General features: G+C 46.0%; 1 protein-coding gene across 1 annotated transcript in view; it reads left to right on the forward strand.

The window, feature by feature from the left end:
• The window catches only part of LOC120039051 (dedicator of cytokinesis protein 1-like), a gene marked incomplete at its 5' end in the record, with an annotated part of 32038 nt that extends 15347 nt beyond the window's left edge, over positions 1 to 16691 (forward strand). Inside the window, 3 exons of the mRNA XM_038984577.1 lie at positions 593 to 721; positions 10196 to 10304; positions 16584 to 16691. Of these exons, the coding sequence (XP_038840505.1) occupies positions 593 to 721; positions 10196 to 10304; positions 16584 to 16691 (346 nt within the window). The remainder of the gene's footprint in view (positions 1 to 592; positions 722 to 10195; positions 10305 to 16583) is intronic.
• Positions 16692 to 21218: the final 4527 nt, after the last annotated feature.

The following is a 21218-nucleotide window of genomic DNA, read 5'->3' on the forward strand; positions in this document are numbered from 1 at the left end:
GATGAACCAGACTTGTCGAGGTCTACACATTATTTTTGAGGTCTTGGCTGATTTCTTTAGATTTTCCAAGCCGTTTAAAAGCACGGTCAACTTAGTGTATGTAAACTTCTGACCCACTGGAATTGTGATTTAGTGAAATAATCTGTCTGTAAACAATTGTTGGAATAATTACTTGTGTCATTCACAAAGTAGATGTCCTAACCGACTTGCCAAAACTATAATTTGTTAACAAGTAATTTGTGTAGCGCTTGAAAAGCGAGTTTTAATGACTCCAACCTAAGTATATGTAAACTTCCGACTTCAACTGTATTTACCAGATGTTATTGTGGGTGTAGTGAAATGCTTGTGTTCCTAGCTCCAATAGTGCAGTAATATCTAACACTTCACAACAATACACACATCTAAACGTTAAAGGATGTAATTAAGACATGTATAAATATTAGGATGAGCAACGTCGGAATGCCATTGACTACAATACAGTAGAAGCTGACCAATGTTTTGAAGAACTATGTAGAGAATGCAGAGAAGGTGACGGAACAGCTATACAATATCTAATGTAATGTGTGTATATATATGTGTGTATGTACTTCAGGAAGCTGACCAAGGTCCTGAAGAACTATGTGGAGAATGCAGAGAGGCTGACAGAACAGCTGCTGAAGGCCATGAAAGCTCTGGAGTACATATTCAAGTTCATAGTGCGCTCCAGGGTCCTCTTCAACCAGTAAGTGTTACACACCTACACACACACCTACACACACACCTACACACACACCTACACACACACACACCTACACACACACACACCTACACACACACACACCTACACACACACCTACACACACACACACCTACACACACACCCCTACACACTACTCTGCTCAAATCGTTCATGTGAATAATATGACTTTAGTGTTGATTAGTCCGTCTGTGTCCGTTTCCGTTTGAATGTAAATATTGACAGTAGGAAGTACATGGTATGTAACATGCTACAGGGCCTTCACAAAGTATTCATACCCCTTGACTTATTCCTTGTTTGGTTGTGTTACTGCCTGAATTTAAAATTGATTAAAATTAAAAACAATTCTCTCCCATCTACACACAATACCCCATAATGACACATTTTTGTGCAAATGTATTGAAAATGAAATTCAGAAATATCTCATTTACGTAAGTGTCCATACTCCTGAGTCAATACATGTTAGAATCATCTTTGGCAGCGATTACAGCTGTGAGTCTTTCTGGCTAAGTCTCTAAGAGCGATTACAGCTGTGAGTCTTTCTGGGTACGTCTCTAAGAGCGATTACAGCTGTGAGTCTTTCTGGGTACGTCTCTAAGAGTGATTACAGCTGTGAGTCTTTCTGGGTACGTCTCTAAGAGCGATTACAGCTGTGAGTCTTTCTGGCTAAGTCTCTAAGAGCGATTACAGCTGTGAGTCTTTCTGGCTAAGTCTCTGAGAGCTTTGCACAACCTGGATTGTACAATATTTGCACATTATTATTTTTTAAATTCTTCAAACTCTTGTCAAGTTGGTTGTTGATCGTTGCTAGACAGCCATTTACAAGTCTTGCCGTAGATTTTCAAGCCGATTTCAGTCAAAACTGTAACTTGGTCCCTCAGCAACATTTCAATGTCATCTTGGAAAGCAAGAACCATGTCTGTCTGTCTGTCCTCACTCCTCAGAAGTGTTCCACTGGCCAGCCAGAGCCCTGGGAACCATGTCTGTCTGTCTGTCTGTCTGTCCTCACTCCTCAGAAGTGTTCCACTGGCCAGCCAGAGCCCTGGGAACCATGTCTGTCTGTCTGTCTGTCTGTCCTCACTCCTCAGAAGTGTTCCACTGGCCAGCCAGAGCCCTGGGAACCATGTCTGTCTGCCTGTCTGCCTGTCTGCCTGTCTGCCTGTCTGCCTGCCTGCCTGCCTGCCTGCCTTCCTTCCTTCCTTCCTTCCTTCCTTCCTTCCTTCCTTCCTTCCTTCCTTCCTTCCTCAGAAGTGTTCCACTGGCCAGCCAGAGCCCTGAGAACTCTGTCTGACACACACAATGGCCTCACTCCTCCAAGCAGGAGAGTAGGGCCCAGTGAGAGTGCCTGACTCTGACTGACTGGCTTTTCACTATTCACTATATGGGTCCTGTGGGGCCCTGGTCAAAAGCTGCCCCATAGGGAGTAGTGTGCCATTTTGAACACAGCCTCTGAACTCTGCTTTGTAGCACCACATGAGAGGAAGGAAGGATGATTTCAGTAGTTGTTGTGAAACCTCAGTGGTGCTTCAAATCCCATAGTTTCTGCCTGTAAGCCCCCTCAACTCAACAGCGTCTATTCCCTGCCTATTCCCTGTCTCTGCCTGCCTGTCTGTACTGTCTGTCTGTCTCTTCTACAGACTCTTATCATGTAGATAGCAACCACCTAATCTGGCTTCAAATAGTAGTGGCTATTTGATTGGCAAGCTCAATCAAGCACATCTATAGTGTTTGAAATATATCAAATACTACTTGAACCCAGGTATGGCAACCTGCATTACCGTGTCTGTGTCTGGAAGTAACAGTGTGAAGTTGGATGTGGAAAAACCCCCTCTAAACATGTCTTGTCCCCCTTCAGCAGTGTAGGAGGAGGAAACACCCTCTAAACATGTCCCCCTCAGCAGTGTAGGATGAAGAAACCCCCTCTAAACATGTCTTGTCCCCCCTCAGCAGTGTAGGAGGAAGAAACCCCCTCTAAACATGTCTTGTCCCCCTCAACAGTGTAGGACGAAGAAACCCCCTCTAAACATGTCTTGTCCCCCTCAACAGTGTAGGACGAAGAAACCCCCTCTAAACATGTCTTGTCCCCCCTCAGCAGTATAGTAGGAAGAAACCCCCTCTAAACATGTCTTGTCCCCCTCAGCAGTGTAGGAGGAAGAAACCCCCTCTAAACATGTATTGTCCCCCCTCAGCAGTGTAGTAGGAAGAAACCCCCTCAACATGTCTTGTCCCCCTCAGCAGTGTAGGAGGAAGAAACCCCCTCTAAACATGTCTTGTCCCCCTCAGCAGTGTAGGAGGAAGAAACCCCCTCTAAACATGTCTTGTCCCCCTCAGCAGTGTAGGAGGAATAAACCCCATCTAAACATGTCTTGTCCCCCTCAGCAGTGTAGGAGGAAGAAACCCCCTCTAAACATGTCTTGTCCCCCTCAGCAGTGTAGGAAGAAGAAACCCCCTCTAAACATTTCTATTCCCCCTTCAGCAGTGTAGAAGGAAGAAACCCCCTCTTGTCCCCCTCAGGAGGAAGAAACCCCCTCTAAACATGTCTTGTCCCCCTCAGCAGTGTAGGAGGAAGAAACCCCCTCTAAACATGTCTTGTCCCCCTCAGCAGTGTAGAAGGAAGAAACCCCCTCTAAACATGTCTCCCTCAGCAGTGTAGGAGGAAGAAACCCCCTCTAAACATGTCTCCCTCAGCAGTGTAGGAGGAAGAAACCCCCTCTAAACATGTCTCCCTCAGCAGTGTAGGAGGAAGAAACCCCCTCTAAACATGTCTTGTCCCCCTCAGCAGTGTAGGAGGAATAAACCCCATCTAAACATGTCTTGTCCCCCTCAGCAGTGTAGGAGGAAGAAACCCCCTCTAAACATGTCTTGTCCCCCTCAGCAGTGTAGAAGGAAGAAACCCCCTCTAAACATTTCTATTCCCCCTTCAGCAGTGTAGAAGGAAGAAACCCCCTCTAAACATGTCTTGTCCCCCCTCAGCAGTGTAGGAGGAAGAAACCCCCTCTAAATATGTCTTGTCCCCCTCAGCAGTGTAGGAGGAAGAAACCCCCTCTAAACATGTCTTGTCCCCCTCAGCAGTGTAGAAGGAAGAAACCCCCTCTAAACATGTCTTGTCCCCCTCAGCAGTGTAGAAGGAAGAAACCCCCTCTAAACATGTCTTGTCCCCCCTCAGCAGTGTAGGAGGAAGAAACCCCCTCTAAACATGTCTTGTCCCCCTTCAGCAGTGTAGAAGGAAGAAACCCCCTCTAAACATGTCTTGTCCCCCCTCAGCAGTGTAGGAGGAAGAAACCCCCTCCAAACATGTCTTGTCCCCCTCAGCAGTGTAGAAGGAAGAAACCCCCTCTAAACATGTCTTGTCCCCCTCAGCAGTGTAGAAGGAAGAACCCCCCTCTAAACATGTATTGTCCCCCTCAGCAGTGTAGAAGGAAGAAACCCCCTCTAAACATGTCTCCCTCAGCAGTGTAGGAGGAAGAAACCCCCTCTAAACATGTCTCCCTCAGCAGTGTAGGAGGAAGAAACCCCCTCTAAACATGTCTTGTCCCCCTCAGCAGTGTAGGAGGAAGAAACCCCATCTAAACATGTCTTGTCCCCCTCAGCAGTGTAGGAGGAAGAAACCCCCTCTAAACATGTCTTGTCCCCCTCAGCAGTGTAGGAAGAAGAAACCCCCTCTAAACATCTCTATTCCCCCTTCAGCAGTGTAGGAGGAAGAAACCCCCTCTAAACATGTCGTGTCCCCCTCAGCAGTGTAGAAGGAAGAAACCCCCTCTAAACATGTCTTGTCCCCCCTCAGCAGTGTAGGAGGAAGAAACCCCCTCTAAATATGTCTTGTCCCCCTCAGCAGTGTAGGAGGAAGAAACCCCCTCTAAATATGTCTTGTCCCCCTCAGCAGTGTAGAAGGAAGAAACCCACTCTAAACATGTCTTGTCCCCCTCAGCAGTGTAGGAGGAAGAAACCCCCTCTAAACATGTCACCCTCAGCAGTGTAGAAGGAAGAATCCCCCTCTAAACATGTCTATTCCCCTTCAGCAGTGTAGGAGGAAGAAACCCCCTCTAAACATGTCTTGTCCCCCTCAGCAGTGTAGGAGGAAGAAACCCCCTCTAAACATGTCCCCCTCAGCAGTGTAGGAGGAAGAAACCCCCTCTAAACATGTCCCCCTCAGCAGTGTAGGAGGAAGAAACCCCCTCTAAACATGTCTTGTCCCCCTCAGAAGTGTTTTACTCAGTAATCAATAATATACATCCGTACCATCCGGAGACGGTAGACACACATCATTAGTTTAATTCCCCCACAAAGCAGCTCATTTTATAGTTCCATTCCCGTTTGGGGAGGTTTACATGCGTTGTGCAAGTGAGTGGGATACAAGCCGTGTTGTTGGGATTAGAGATGAGAGAATAGAGGCTTTACTTTAATCTACTGTCTTGCACTCCTGTTTTGCACCGTACAAAGAGTTACAGGGTATAGTCCAGATTCTGCCTCCGTACAAAGGGTTACAGTCCAGATTCTGCCTCCGTACAAAGGGTTACAGTCCAGGTTCTGTCTCCATACAAAGGGTTACAGTCCAGATTCTGCCTCCGTACAAAGGGTTACAGTCCAGATTCTGCCTCCGTACAAAGGGTTACAGTCCAGGTTCTGTCTCCATACAAAGGGTTACAGTCCAGATTCTGCCTCCATACAAAGGGTTACAGTCCAGATTCTGCCTCCGTACAAAGGGTTACAGTCCAGGTTCTGTCTCCATACAAAGGGTTACAGTCCAGGTTCTGTCTCCATACAAAGGGTTACAGTCCAGATTCTGCCTCCGTACAAAAGGGTTACAGTCCAGGTTCTGCCTCCGTACAAAGGGTTACAGTCCAGATTCTGTCTCCATACAAAGGGTTACAGTCCAGGTTCTGTCTCCATACAAAGGGTTACAGTCCAGGTTCTGTCTCCGTACAAAGGGTTACAGTCCAGGTTCTGTCTCCATACAAAGGGTTACAGTCCAGGTTCTGCCTCCGTACAAAAGGGTTACAGTCCAGATTCTCCCTCCATACAAAGGGTTACAGTCCAGATTCTGCCTCGGTACAAAGGGTTACAGTCCAGGTTCTGCCTCCGTACAAAAGGGTTACAGTCCAGGTTCTGCCTCCGTACAAAGGGTTACAGTCCAGGTTCTGTCTCCATACAAAGGGTTACAGTCCAGGTTCTGTCTCCATACAAAGGGTTACAGTCCAGGTTCTGTCTCCGTACAAAGGGTTACAGTCCAGGTTCTGCCTCCGTACAAAAGGGTTACAGTCCAGATTCTGCCTCCGTACAAAGAGGTTACAGTCCAGGTTCTGCCTCCATACTGTCATGTCTTTGGCATCATTAAAAGTGAAGACTGGTATTTTATCAAATCAATTCTCTGTATTTATTATTACGTGATTAAACTAATCATGTAAATGTAATTAACTAGGAAGTCGGGGCACCAAGGAAAATCTTCAGATTACAAAGTTATAATTTTCCTAATATAACTCTTCAGATATTTTAATATCTGATCAGTTAGTCTTGTAATTAATGATTTATTCTTTGCCTCACGTTAGTCTCATTCCAAACGTCGTAAATTGTTATCTGCACGAACCCAGCCTTTACCATGAATCATCCATACACCAATTGGCTTAATCATTTACTAACTAACTAATCACAGAAATGCATAAACAAACAACAGTAGCTATGGTTACAAGGAAATGAAAGTGGAGGTTCCCTAGTGGGCTAAGCCGATATGACGGCTTGGTGGACAAAGGGAAGTGGGTGTGGACTGAGAACACGAGGGACAGACAAAAGGAATCACTACACAGTTGATAATTATATTAATTGAAATGCTAATCCTTTGCACATGAACGCTCACTCATTCAGGAATAATTGCACAATCAATATATATTTACACCCAGTGTGTCGTTGTGATTTCTGTTGGGAGCCGGACCATCCAGAGTCAGTTCATCAGCGTCTCTCTTTCTGCTTCCCTGAAGATCAAAGTCTTTCGTGGTTAGAATGGATACTTCAGAGTACCATTCAGAAATGTTCTCATAGAATAGTTGCACCCACCTGGTGTCCCAGGTCTAAATCAGGCCCTGATCATTAATATCACCCACCTGGTGTCCCAGGTCTAAATCAGGCCCTGATCATTAATATCATCCACCTGGTGTCCCAGGTCTAAATCAGTCCCTGATCATTAATATCACCCACCTGGTGTCCCAGGTCTAAATCAGTCCCTGATCATTAATATCACCCACCTGGTGTCCCAGGTCTAAATCAGGCCCTGGTCATTAATATCACCCACCTGGTGTCCCAGGTCTAAATCAGTCCCTATTCATTAATATCACCCACCTGGTGTTCCAGGTCTAAATCAGTCCCTGGTTAGAGGGGAACAATTTTAAAGCAGTGGACCTGTCTTGGAGGTCCAGATGAATTTTAGGGCCTTAGCCTACAGTGCATTCGGAAAGTATTCAGACCCCTTGAATTTTTCCAATTTTTTTTACATTACAGCCTTATTCTAAAAATGATCAAATTGTTTTTTTCCCTCATCAATCTACACACAATACCCCATAATGACAAAATAAACACTTTTTTATTTATTTTTAGCAAATTTGGGGGAAAAAAATACATAAGTATTCAGAACCTTTGCTACGAGACTCGAAATTGAGCTCAGGTGCATCCTGTTTCCATTGATGATCCTTAAGATGTTTCTACAACTTGATTGGAGTCCACCTGTGGTAAATTTAATTGATTGGACATGATTTGGAAAGGCACACACCTGTCTATATAAGGTCTGACAGTTGACAGTGAATGTCAGAGCAAAAACCAATCCATGAGGTTGAAGGAATTGTCCGTCGAGCTCCGAGACAGGATTGTGTCGAGGCATAGATCGGGGGAAGGGTACCAAAAAATGTATGCAGCATTGAAGGTCCACAAGAACACAGTGGCCTCCATCATTCTTAAATGGAAGATGTTTGCCATCATCGAGACTCTTCCTAGAGCTGGCCGCCCGGCCAAACTGAGCAATCGGGGGAGAAAGGTCTTGGTCAGGGAGGTGACCAAGAACCCGATGGTCACTCTGACAGAGCTCCAGAGTTCCTCTGTGGAGATGGGAGAACCTTCCAGAAGGACAACCATCTCTGCAGCACTCCACCAATCAGGCCTTTATGGTAGAGTGGCCAGACAGAAGCCACTTCTCAGTAAAAGGCACATGACAGCCTACTTGGAGTTTGCCAAAAGGCACCTAAAGACTCTGATGAATCCAAGATGAAACTCTTTGGCCTGAATGCCAAGCGTCACATCTGGAGGAAACCTGGCACCATCCCTACAGTGAAGCATAGTGGTGTCAATCACGCTGTGGGGATGTTTTTCAGTGGCAGGGACTGGGAGACTAGTCAGGATCGAGGGAAAGATGAACGGATGGTAGTACAGAGAGATCCTTGATGAAAACCTGCTCCAGAGCGCTCAGGACCTCAGACTGGGGTGAAGGTTCACCTTCCAACAGGACAACGGACTTAAGCACACAGCCAAGGCAGCGCAGGAGTGGCTTTGGGACAAGTCTCTGAATGTCCTTGAGTGGCCCAGCCAGAGCCCGGACTTGAACTCGATCGAACATCTCTGGAGCGACCTGAAAATAGCTGTGCAGAGACGCTCCCCATTCAACCTGACAGAGCTTGAGAGGATCTGCAGAGAAGAATGGGAGAAACTCCCCAAATACAGGTGTGCCAAGCTTGTAGCGTCATACCCAAGAAGACTCGAGGCTGTAATCGCTGCCAAAGGTGCTTCAACAAAGTACTGAGTAAATGGTCTGAATACTTATGTAAATTTGATATTTGTTTTTTTCTTCATAAATTTGCCAAAATAAAAAATACAACATTTTTGCTTTTTCGTTATGGGCTACTGCTTGTAGATTGATGAGGGGTTAAAAACAATTTAATCAATTTTTAAATAAGGCTGTAAAAAGTCAAGAGGTCTGAATACTTTCCAAATGCAGACTACTATAACCTGAGTGGTTCAAGCCCTGGTTGCTGATTGGCTGAAAGCCGTGGTATATCAGACCACGTACCACTGGTACGACCACTCTGTGCCGCTCTAATCACCTTGGTAACCAGTTTATAACAGCAATAAGGCTCCTCGGTGGTTTGTGATATATGGCCAGTATACCACGACTAAGGCCCTCCGCGTTGCATCGTGGGTAAGAACAGCCCTTAGCCGTGGTATAATGGCCATATACCACACCTCCTCTGGCCTGATTCCTTCATTATAAAACAGTTACGAAGCCTTGTACCTAGCGATCACATCACATCGTGTCAAAAAATTCACAGTAAATGAACTGTTCTTCCCCCTACGTAAAGTATTTCAGAATAATAGGCATCTCTTTTGCTATGCCAGGACTTGACGTTATTGTCCCTACTTTTGGCGCTGGAAGCAGGCAGGCTGGAGGGGTGGAGCCTGTTTGTTTTAGATGCTAATGACGACCAGCAATGATCAATGTATTTTGATCTTGTTTGGTATTTGCATGGAGAAACCGTGCATAGCCTGCAGTCAGTGGGCACTGGTTTGATGGGTAGAGAACAGTGATATAACAATGACAGAGAAGTGGCCAACTGGCATCCGGCTACAGGGGACCTGTTTACATCTCTATGTGAGCTAACAGCAGGTCTCTGATTGTGTGTGGAGGGACTTCATGAAAGGTCTCTTAATCATTGGTTTTAATTCCTCCTCTCCTCCCTTTCTCTCTCCTCTCTCTCCTGCTCTCTTCCTCATTCTCTCCTACCACCCCCTCTCTCCTCCTATCCCTCTTCCCTCCATCTCTTTTCTCCCCATCCTTCTCTCCCTCCATCCCTCTCTCCCTCCATCCCTCTCTCCCTACATCCCTCTTTTCTCTCCTCCCTCTCTCCCTCCATCCCTCTCTCCTCTCCTCTCCCTCCATCCCTCTCTCCTCTTCTCTCTCTCCCGCCATCCCTCTCTCCTCTCCCTCTCCCTCCATCCCTCTCTCCTCTCCCTCCATCCCTCTCGCCCTCCATCCCTCTTTCCTCTCCCTCCATCCCTCTCTCCTCTCCCTCCATCACTCTCTCCATCCCTCTCCTCTCCCTCTCCTCTCCCTCTCCTCTCCCTCTCCTCTCCTCTCCTCTGCCTTACCTCTCCTCTCCTCTGCCTCTCCTCTCCTCTCCTCTCCTCTCCTCTCCTCTCCTCTCCTCTCCTCTCCTCTCCTCTCCTCTCCTCTCCTCTCCTCTCCTCTCCTCTCCTCTCTCTCCCTCCCTCTCTCCATCCCTCTCTCCATCCCTCTCTCCTCTCCCTCCATCCCTCTCTCCATCCCTCTCCTCTCTCTCTCCTCTCCTCTCCCTCTCCTCTCCTCTCTCTCCCTCCATCCCTCTCTCCATCCCTCGCTCCTCTCCCTACATCCCTCACTCCTCTCCTCCCTCCCTCCCTTCATCCCTCTCTTCTCCCTCCCTCCATCATCTCTCCTCTTCTCCCCAGACTGTATGAGAACAAAGGAGAAGCAGACTTCATGGAGTCCTTGAGGAATCTCTTCACTTCCTTCAATGAAATGATGAACCTCAACTCTGAGAACACAGGCATGGTGAAGGTAGGACATCATTCATATAGTCTGTCTCTGCTTCAGAGTGATGCCTTTTGTGTTTCCATGGTATTCTATTTATGTCTCCCTGTGTATATCTAGTCTCTAGTTCCCATCCCATGTCCACTATGTGTCCATATGTATCATGCTCCCCTATGGGTAAAGGACAATATACAGTACATTCAGTTTGGACGCACCACACCTTTCTTTATTTTTACTATTTTCTACATTGTAGAATAATAGTGAAGACATCAAAACTATGAAATAACACATATGGAATCATGTAGTAACCAAAAAAGTTTTAAACAAAAATATTTTAGATTTTAGATTCTTCAAAGTAGCCACTCTTTGCCTTGATGCCAGCTTTGCACACACTTGGCATTCTCTCAACCAGCCTCACCTGGAATGCTTTTCCAACAGTCTTGAAGGAGTTCTCACATATGCTGAGCACTTGTTGGCTGCTTGTCCTTCACTCTACGGTTCAACTCAATCCCAAACCATCACAATTGGGTTGAGGTCAGGTGATTGTGGAGGCCAGGTCATCTGATGCAGCACTCCATCACTCTCCTTGGTCAAGTAGCCCTTACACAGCCTGGAGGTGTGTTTTGGGTCATTGTCCTGTTGACAAAACAAATGATAGCCCAAACTAGATGTGATGGTGTATCGCTGCAGAATTCTGTGGTAGCCATGCTGGTTAAGTGTGCCTTGAATTCAAAATAAATCACAGACCGTGTCACCAGCAAAGCACCATAACACCTCCTCCTCCATGCTTCATGGTGGGAACCACACATGCGGAGATCATCCGTTCACCTACTCTGCGTCTCACAAAGACACGGCGGTTGGAACCAAAAATCTCAAATTTGGACTCATCAGACCAAAGGACAGATTTCCACCAGTCTAATGTCCATTTCTCGTGTTTCTTGGCCCAAGCAAGTCTCTTCTTATTATTGGTGTACTTTAGTAGTGGTTTCTTAGCAGCAATTGGACAGTGAAGACCTGATTCACACAGTCTCCTCTGAACAGTGGATGTTGAGATGTGTCTGTTACTTGAACTCTGTGAAGAATTTATTTGGTCTGCAATCTGAGGTGCAGTTACCGCTAATGAACTTATCCTCTGCAGCAGAGGTAATTCTGGGTCTTCCTTTCCTGTGGCGGTCCTCATGAGAGCCAGGTTCATCATAGCGCTTGATGGTTTTTGCTACTACACTTGAAGAAACTTTCAAAGTTCTTGAAAATTAAAGTAATGATGGACTGTCGTTTCTCTTTGCTTATTTGATCTGTTCTTGCCATAATATGGACTTGGTCTTTTACCAAATAGGGCTCTTCTGTATCTACCTTGTCACAACACAACTGATTGGCTCAAACGCATTAAGAAGGAAAGCAATTCCACAAATTAACATTTAAGAAGGCACACCTGTTAACTGAAAGGCATTCCAGGTGACTACCTCATGAAGCTGGTTGAGAGAATGCCAAGAGTGTGCAAAGCTGTCATCAAGGCAAAGGGTTTCTATTTGAAGAATCTGAAATATATTTGTATTTGTTTATCACTTTTTTGGTTCCTACATGATTCCATATGTGTTATTTCATAGTTTTGATGTCCTCACTATTATTCTACAGTCTAGAAACTAGTAAAAAAAATAAAAAATAACCTGGAATGAGTGGGTGTGTCCACACTTTTGACTGGTAGTGAATCTGTTATTGTTGTCTGTGTGTTGTTCCCCTCTTTATTCATTGTCTTTCTGAATAGATTTCTCCATGTGTCTCCCTCTCCTCTTTCTTCATATGTCTTTCTGAATAGATCTCTCCATGTACCTCCCTCTCCTCTGTGTTCATGTCTTTCTGAATAGATTTCTCCATGTGTCTCCCTCTCCTCTTTCTTCATATGTATTTCTGAATAGATCTCTCCATGTACCTCCCTCTCCTCTGTGTTCATATGTCTTTCTGAATAGATCTCTCCATGTACCTCCCTCTCCTCTGTGTTCATATGTCTTTCTGAATAGATTTCTCCATGTGTCTCCCTCTCCTCTTTATTCATTGTCTTTCTGAATAGATTTCTCCATGTGTCTCCCTCTCCTCTTTATTCATTGTCTTTCTGAATAGATTTCTCCATGTGTCTCCCTCTCCTCTGTGTTCATATGTCTTTCTGAATAGATTTCTCCATGTGTCTCCCTCTCCTCTTTATTCATTGTATTTCTGAATAGATTTCTCCATGTGTCTCCCTCTCCTCTTTATTCATTGTATTTCTGAATAGATTTCTCCATGTGTCTCCCTCTCCTCTTTATTCATTGTATTTCTGAATAGATTTCTCCATGTGTCTCCCTCTCCTCTTTATTCATTGTATTTCTGAATAGATTTCTCCATGTGTCTCCCTCTCCTCTTTATTCATTGTATTTATGAATAGATTTCTCCATGTACCTCCCTCTCCTCTGTGTTCATATGTCTTTCTGAATAGATCTCTCCATGTACCTCCCTCTCCTCTGTGTTCATATGTCTTTCTGAATAGATTTCTCCATGTGTCTCCCTCTCCTCTTTATTCATTGTCTTTCTGAATAGATTTCTCCATGTGTCTCCCTCTCCTCTTTATTCATTGTCTTTCTGAATAGATTTCTCCATGTGTCTCCCTCTCCTCTGTGTTCATATGTCTTTCTGAATAGATTTCTCCATGTGTCTCCCTCTCCTCTTTATTCATTGTATTTCTGAATAGATTTCTCCATGTGTCTCCCTCTCCTCTGTGTTCATATGTCTTTCTGAATAGATTTCTCCATGTGTCTCCCTCTCCTCTTTATTCATTGTCTTTCTGAATAGATTTCTCCATGTGTCTCCCTCTCCTCTTTATTCATTGTATTTCTGAATAGATTTCTCCATGTACCTCCCTCTCCTCTGTGTTCATATGTATTTCTGAATAGATCTCTCCATGTGTCTCCCTCTCCTAAGTGTTCATATGTCTTTCTGAATAGATCTCTCCATGTGTCTCCCTCTCCTCTGTGTTCATATGTATTTCTGAATAGATTTCTCCATGTGTCTCCCTCTCCTCTGTGTTCATATGTCTTTCTGAATAGATCTCTCCATGTGTCTCCCTCTCCTCTGTGTTCATATGTCTTTCTGAATAGATCTCTCCATGTGTCTCCCTCTCCTCTTTCTTCATATGTCTTTCTGAATAGATTTCTCCATGTGTCTCCCTCTCCTCTTTATTCATATGTCTTTCTGAATAGATCTCTCCATGTGCCTCCCTCTCCTCTGTGTTCATATGTATTTATGAATAGATTTCTCCATGTGTCTCCCTCTCTTTCTTCATTGTCTTTCTGAATAGATTTCTCCATGTGTCTCCCTCTCCTCTGTGTTCATATGTCTTTCTGAATAGATTTCTCCATGTGTCTCCCTCTCCTCTATGTTCATGTCTTTCTGAATAGATCTCTCCATGTGCCTCCCTCTCCTCTTTATTCATTGTATTTCTGAATAGATCTCTCCATGTGCCTCCCTCTCCTCTGTGTTCATATGTCTTTCTGAATAGATTTCTCCATGTCTCCCTCTCCTCTGTGTTCATGTCTTTCTGAATAGATCTCTCCATGTGCCTCCCTCTCCTCTTTATTCATCGTCTTTCTGAATAGATTTCTCCATGTACCTCCCTCTCCTCTGTGTTCATATGTATTTCTTCTGCAACTGTTATCTCTCTGTGTTCTCTCTGATCTGACCTGTTCTGTGTCCTGGGACATCTCTCTGATCTGACCTGTTCTGTGTCCCGACACATCTCTCTCTGATCTGACCTGTTCTGTGTCCTGGGACATCTCTGCGTTCCTCCTCTTTAGCTCCTCCTCAAGGTATTTTCTGATCCCTCCCCTCCCTCCCCTCCCTCCCTCCCTCCCCTCCCTCCCTCCCTCCCTCCCTCCCTCCCTCCCTCCCTCCCTCCCTCCCTCCCTCCATCCATCCCTCCCTCACTCCCTCCATCCCTCCCTCCCTCTCTCTCTCGCTCTCTCCCGCTCTCTCTCTCTCGCTCTCTCTCTCTCGCTCTCTCTCTCTCGCTCTCTCTCTCTCGCTCTCTCTCTCTCGCTCTCTCTCTCTCGCTCTCTCTCTCGCGCTCTCTCTCTCGCGCGCTCTCTCTCGCGCTCTCTCTCTCCCTCTCTCTCTCCCTCTCTCCCTCTCTCTCTCTCTCTCTCTCTCTCGCTCTCTCGCTCTCTCTCTCTCGCTCTCTCTCGCTCTCTCTCGCTCTCTCTCGCTCTCTCGCTCTCTCTCGCTCTCTCTCTCTCTCTCTCTCTCTCTCGCTCTCTCTCGCTCTCTCCCTCTCTCCCTCCCTCCTTTAACCAGGCCTTTTGGAAGTCTTGTAACACAGTTGAATTGTTGCACCGTTAAAAGTGCTCCTTATAAACGGTTTGTTAATCAGAAATAGAGGGTAGCGGGCAGCGGTAGGGCCTCTGGGCAGCGGTAGGGCCTCTGGGCAGCGGTAGGGCCTCTGGGCAGCGGTAGGGCCTCTGGGCAGCGCTAGGGACTCTGCCAGTGTAGGGCCTCTGGACAGTGGTAGGGCCTCTGGACAGTGGTAGGGCCTCTGGACAGTGGTAGGGCCTCTGCCAGTGTAGGGCCTCTGGACAGTGTAGGGCCTCTGGACAGTGTAGGGCCTCTGGGCAGTGGTAGGGCCTCTGGGCAGTGGTAGGGCCTCTGGGCAGTGGTAGGGCCTCTGGGCAGTGGTAGGGCCTCTGGGCAGTGGTATGGCCTCTGGGCAGTGGTAGGGCCTCTGGGCTATGGTAGGGCCTCTGGACAGTGGTAGGGCCTCTGGACAATGGTAGGGCCTCTGGACAGTGGTAGGGCCTCTGGGCAGTGGTAGGGCCTCTGGACAGTGCAGTGGTAGGGCCTCTGGACAGTGCAGTGGTAGGGCCTCTGGACAGTGGTATGGCCTCTGGGCAGTGCAGCGGTAGGGCCTCTGGGCAGTGCAGCGGTAGGGCCTCTGGGCAGTGCAGCGGTAGGGCCTCTGGACAGTGGTAGGGCCTCTGGGCATTGCAGCGGTAGGGCCTCTGGGCATTGCAGCGGTAGGGCCTCTGGGCAGTGCAGCGGTAGGGCCTCTGGGCAGTGCAGCGGTAGGGCCTCTGGGCAGTGCAGCGGTAGGGCCTCTGGGCAGTGCAGCGGTAGGGCCTCTGGGCAGCGCAGCGGTAGGGCCTCTGGGCAGCGCAGCGGTAGGGCCTCTGGGCAGCGCAGCGGTAGGGCCTCTGGGCAGCGCAGCGGTAGGGCCTCTGGGCAGCGCAGCGGTAGGGCCTCTGGGCAGTGCAGTGGTAGGGCCTCTGGATAGCGGTAGGGCCTCTGGGCAGCGGTAGGGCCTCTGGACAGCGGTAGGGCCACTGGGCAGTGCAGTGGTAGGGCCTCTGGACAGCGGTAGGGACTCTGGGCAGCGGTAGGGCCTCTGGACAGCGGTAGGGCCTCTGGGAAGCGGTAGGGCCTCTGGGCAGCGGTAGGGCCTCTGGACAGCGGTAGGGCCTCTGGGCAGCGGTAGGGCCTCTGGGCAGCGGTAGTGGTAGGGACTTTGGATAGTGGTAGGGACTTTGGATAGTGGTAGGGACTTTGGATAGTGGTAGGGACTCTGGGCAGCGGTAGGGACTCTGGATAGTGGTAGGGCCTCTGGGCAGCGGTAGGGCCTCTGGGCAGCGGTAGGGCCTCTGGGCAGCGGTAGGGCCTCTGGGCAGCGGTAGGGCCTCTGGGCAGTGCAGTGGTAGGGCCTCTGGGCAGCGGTAGGGCCTCTGGGCAGCGGTAGGGCCTCTGGGCAGCGGAAGGGCCTCTGGGCAGCGGTAGGGCCTCTGGGCAGCGGTAGGGCCTCTGGGCAGCGGTAGGGCCTCTGGGCAGCGGTAGGGCCTCTGGGCAGCGGTAGGGCCTCTGGATAGGGGTTGAGCCTCTGGATAGGGGTTGGGCCTCTGGGCAGCGGTAGGGCCTCTGGAGTGTGGTAGGGCCTCTGGGAAGCAGCACTACTATAGATGATTGTTTTCTAGAATCAACGCTCGGCAATAAGTGTCACGTAGAATCCATAGCCAATGCTATGAAACACATTCAGTCATACACAGTAGTGTGATATTCTAGTTAACGTTTTCAACATTCTAGTGAGGGTCAGGGCTGTTACACAGTTGGTCATCCAGGGCTGTTACACAGTTGGTCATCCAGGGCTGTTACACAGTTGGTCATCCAGGGCTGTTACACAGTTGGTCATCCAGGGCTGTTACACAGTTGGTCATCCAGGGCTGTTACACAGTTGGTCATCTATAATTCAAACCTTTAAGATCAGGGATGATCATTCATCATTTTTGTTTTGTTCAGGGTGCAGCGCTGAAATACGTCCCCACCATCGTGAACGATGTCAAACTGGTCTTCGATCCCAAGGAGCTCAGGTGGGTTTTCATCAGGGAAACTGCTGTCCTGTGGTGACTGTTTTAACACATCTGGTTATATACACTATACACTACTAGGACTCCTGTTAGACCTGTCCTGTGGTGAATATGTTTTAACACATCTGGTTATATACACTATACACTACTGGGGACTCCTGTTAGACCTGTCCTGTGGTGAATATGTTTTAACACATCTGGTTATATACACTATACACTACTAGGACTCCTGTTAGACCTGTCCTGTGGTGAATATGTTGTAACACATCTGGTTATATACACTATACACTACTGGGGACTCCTGTTAGACCTGTCCTGTGGTGAATATGTTTTAACACATCTGGTTATATACACTATACACTACTGGGGACTCCTGTTAGACCTGTCCTGTGGTGAATATGTTTTAACACATCTGGTTATATACACTATACACTACTGGGGACTCCTGTTAGACCTGTCCTGTGGTGAATATGTTTTAACACATCTGGTTATATACACTATACACTACTAGGACTCCTGTTAGACCTGTCCTGTGGTGAATATGTTTTAACACATCTGGTTATATACACTATACACTACTGGGGACTCCTGTTAGACCTGTCCTGTGGTGAATATGTTTTAACACATCTGGTTATATACACTATACACTACTAGGACTCCTGTTAGACCTGTCCTGTGGTGAATATGTTTTAACACATCTGGTTATATACACTATACACTACTGGGGACTCCTGTTAGACCTGTCCTGTGGTGAATATGTTGTAACACATCTGGTTATATACACTATACACTACTGGGGACTCCTGTTAGACCTGTCCTGTGGTGACTATGTTTTAACACATCTGGTTATATACACTATACACTACTGGGGACTCCTGTTAGACCTGTCCTGTGGTGAATATGTTTTAACACATCTGGTTATATACACTATACACTACTGGGGACTCCTGTTAGACCTGTCCTGTGGTGAATATGTTGTAACACATCTGGTTATATACACTATACACTACTGGGGACTCCTGTTAGACCTGTCCTGTGGTGAATATGTTTTAACACATCTGGTTATATACACTATACACTACTGGGACTCCTGTTAGACCTGTCCTGTGGTGAATATGTTGTAACACATCTGGTTATATACACTATACACTACTGGGGACTCCTGTTAGACCTGTCCTGTGGTGAATATGTTGTAACACATCTGGTTATATACACTATACACTACTGGGACTCCTGTTAGACCTGTCCTGTGGTGAATATGTTGTAACACATCTGGTTATATACACTATACACTACTAGGACTCCTGTTAGACCTGTCCTGTGGTGAATATGTTTTAACACATCTGGTTATATACACTATACACTACTGGGGACTCCTGTTAGACCTGTCCTGTGGTGAATATGTTTTAACACATCTGGTTATATACACTATACACTACTAGGACTCCTGTTAGACCTGTCCTGTGGTGACTATGTTTTAACACATCTGGTTATATACACTATACACTACTGGGGACTCCTGTTAGACCTGTCCTGTGGTGAATATGTTTTAACACATCTGGTTATATACACTATACACTACTAGGACTCCTGTTAGACCTGTCCTGTGGTGAATATGTTGTAACACATCTGGTTATATACACTATACACTACTGGGGACTCCTGTTAGACCTGTCCTGTGGTGAATATGTTTTAACACATCTGGTTATATACACTATACACTACTGGGGACTCCTGTTAGACCTGTCCTGTGGTGAATATGTTTTATTCACTGGTTATATACACTATACACTACTGGGGACTCCTGTTAGACCTGTCCTGTGGTGAATATGTTTTAACACATCTGGTTATATACACTATACACTACTGGGGACTCCTGTTAGACCTGTCCTGTGGTGAATATGTTTTAACACATCTGGTTATATACACTATACACTACTGGGACTCCTGTTAGACCTGTCCTGTGGTGAATATGTTTTAACACATCTGGTTATATACACTATACACTACTGGGGACTCCTGTTAGACCTGTCCTGTGGTGAATATGTTTTAACACATCTGGTTATATACACTATACACTACTGGGGACTCCTGTTAGACCTGTCCTGTGGTGAATATGTTTTAACACATCTGGTTATATACACTATACACTACTGGGGACTCCTGTTAGACCTGTCCTGTGGTGAATATGTTTTAACACATCTGGTTATATACACTATACACTACTGGGACTCCTGTTAGACCTGTTCTGTGGTGAATATGTTTTAACACATCTGGTTATATACACTATACACTACTGGGGACTCCTGTTAGACCTGTCCTGTGGTGAATATGTTTTAACACATCTGGTTATATACACTATACACTACTGGGGACTCCTGTTAGACCTGTCCTGTGGTGAATATGTTTTAACACATCTGGTTATATACACTATACACTACTGGGGACTCCTGTTAGACCTGTCCTGTGGTGAATATGTTTTAACACATCTGGTTATATACACTATACACTACTGGGACTCCTGTTAGACCTGTCCTGTGGTGAATATGTTTTAACACATCTGGTTATATACACTATACACTACTGGGGACTCCTGTTAGACCTGTCCTGTGGTGAATATGTTGTAACACATCTGGTTATATACACTATACACTACTAGGACTCCTGTTAGACCTGTCCTGTGGTGAATATGTTTTAACACATCTGGTTATATACACTATACACTACTGGGGACTCCTGTTAGACCTGTCCTGTGGTGAATATGTTTTAACACATCTGGTTATATACACTATACACTACTGGGGACTCCTGTTAGACCTGTCCTGTGGTGAATATGTTTTAACACATCTGGTTATATACACTATACACTACTAGGACTCCTGTTAGACCTGTCCTGTGGTGAATATGTTTTAACACATCTGGTTATATACACTATACACTACTGGGGACTCCTGTTAGACCTGTCCTGTGGTGAATATGTTTTAACACATCTGGTTATATACACTATACACTACTAGGACTCCTGTTAGACCTGTCCTGTGGTGAATATGTTTTAACACATCTGGTTATATACACTATACACTACTGGGGACTCCTGTTAGACCTGTCCTGTGGTGAATATGTTTTAACATATCTGGTTATATACACTATACACTACTAGGGACTCCTGTTAGACCTGTCCTGTGGTGAATATGTTTTAACACATCTGGTTATATACACTATACACTACTGGGGACTCCTGTTAGACCTGTCCTGTGGTGAATATGTTTTAACACATCTGGTTATATACACTATACACTACTAGGACTCCTGTTAGACCTGTCCTGTGGTGAATATGTTTTAACACATCTGGTTATATACACTATACACTACTGGGACTCCTGTTAGACCTGTCCTGTGGTGAATATGTTTTAACACATCTGGTTATATACACTATACACTACTAGGACTCCTGTTAGACCTGTCCTGTGGTGAATATGTTTTAACACATCTGGTTATATACACTATACACTACTGGGGACTCCTGTTAGACCTGTCCTGTGGTGAATATGTTTTAACACATCTGGTTATATACACTATACACTACTGGGGACTCCTGTTAGACCTGTCCTGTGGTGACTATGTTTTAACACATCTGGTTATATACACTATACACTACTGGGGACTCCTGTTAGACCTGTCCTGTGGTGACTATGTTTTAACACATCTGGTTATATACACTATACACTACTAGGACTCCTGTTAGACCTGTCCTGTGGTGAATATGTTTTAACACATCTGGTTATATACACTATACACTACTGGGGACTCCTGTTAGACCTGTCCTGTGGTGAATATGTTTTAACACATCTGGTTATATACACTATACACTACTGGGGACTCCTGTTAGACCTGTCCTGTGGTGAATATGTTTTAACACATCTGGTTATATACACTATACACTACTAGGACTCCTGTTAGACCTGTCCTGTGGTGAATATGTTTTAACACATCTGGTTATATACACTATACACTACTGGGGACTCCTGTTAGACCTGTCCTGTGGTGAATATGTTTTAACACATCTGGTTATATACACTATACACTACTGGGACTCCTGTTAGACCTGTCCTGTGGTGAATATGTTGTAACACATCTGGTTATATACACTATACACTACTGGGGACTCCTGTTAGACCTGTCCTGTGGTGAATATGTTGTAACACATCTGGTTATATACACTATACACTACTGGGACTCCTGTTAGACCTGTCCTGTGGTGAATATGTTGTAACACATCTGGTTATATACACTATACACTACTGGGGACTCCTGTTAGACCTGTCCTGTGGTGAATATGTTGTAACACATCTGGTTATATACACTATACACTACTACTGTTTATAACACACTTCTACAATGCCATAACAGAGCTGAGATTTTTCTCCTATTCTCTCCACTGGCTGTGACTCCTGTTAGACCAATACTGTAGTGTCATTATCTGTGACTCCTGTTAGACCAATACTGTAGTGTCATTATCTGTGACTCCTGTTAGACCAATACTGTAGTGTCATTATCTGTGACTCCT

The sequence above is a fragment of the Salvelinus namaycush genome, unplaced genomic scaffold (assembly GCF_016432855.1).
Source record: "Salvelinus namaycush isolate Seneca unplaced genomic scaffold, SaNama_1.0 Scaffold2494, whole genome shotgun sequence".
Taxonomy (NCBI): Eukaryota; Metazoa; Chordata; class Actinopteri; order Salmoniformes; family Salmonidae; genus Salvelinus; species Salvelinus namaycush.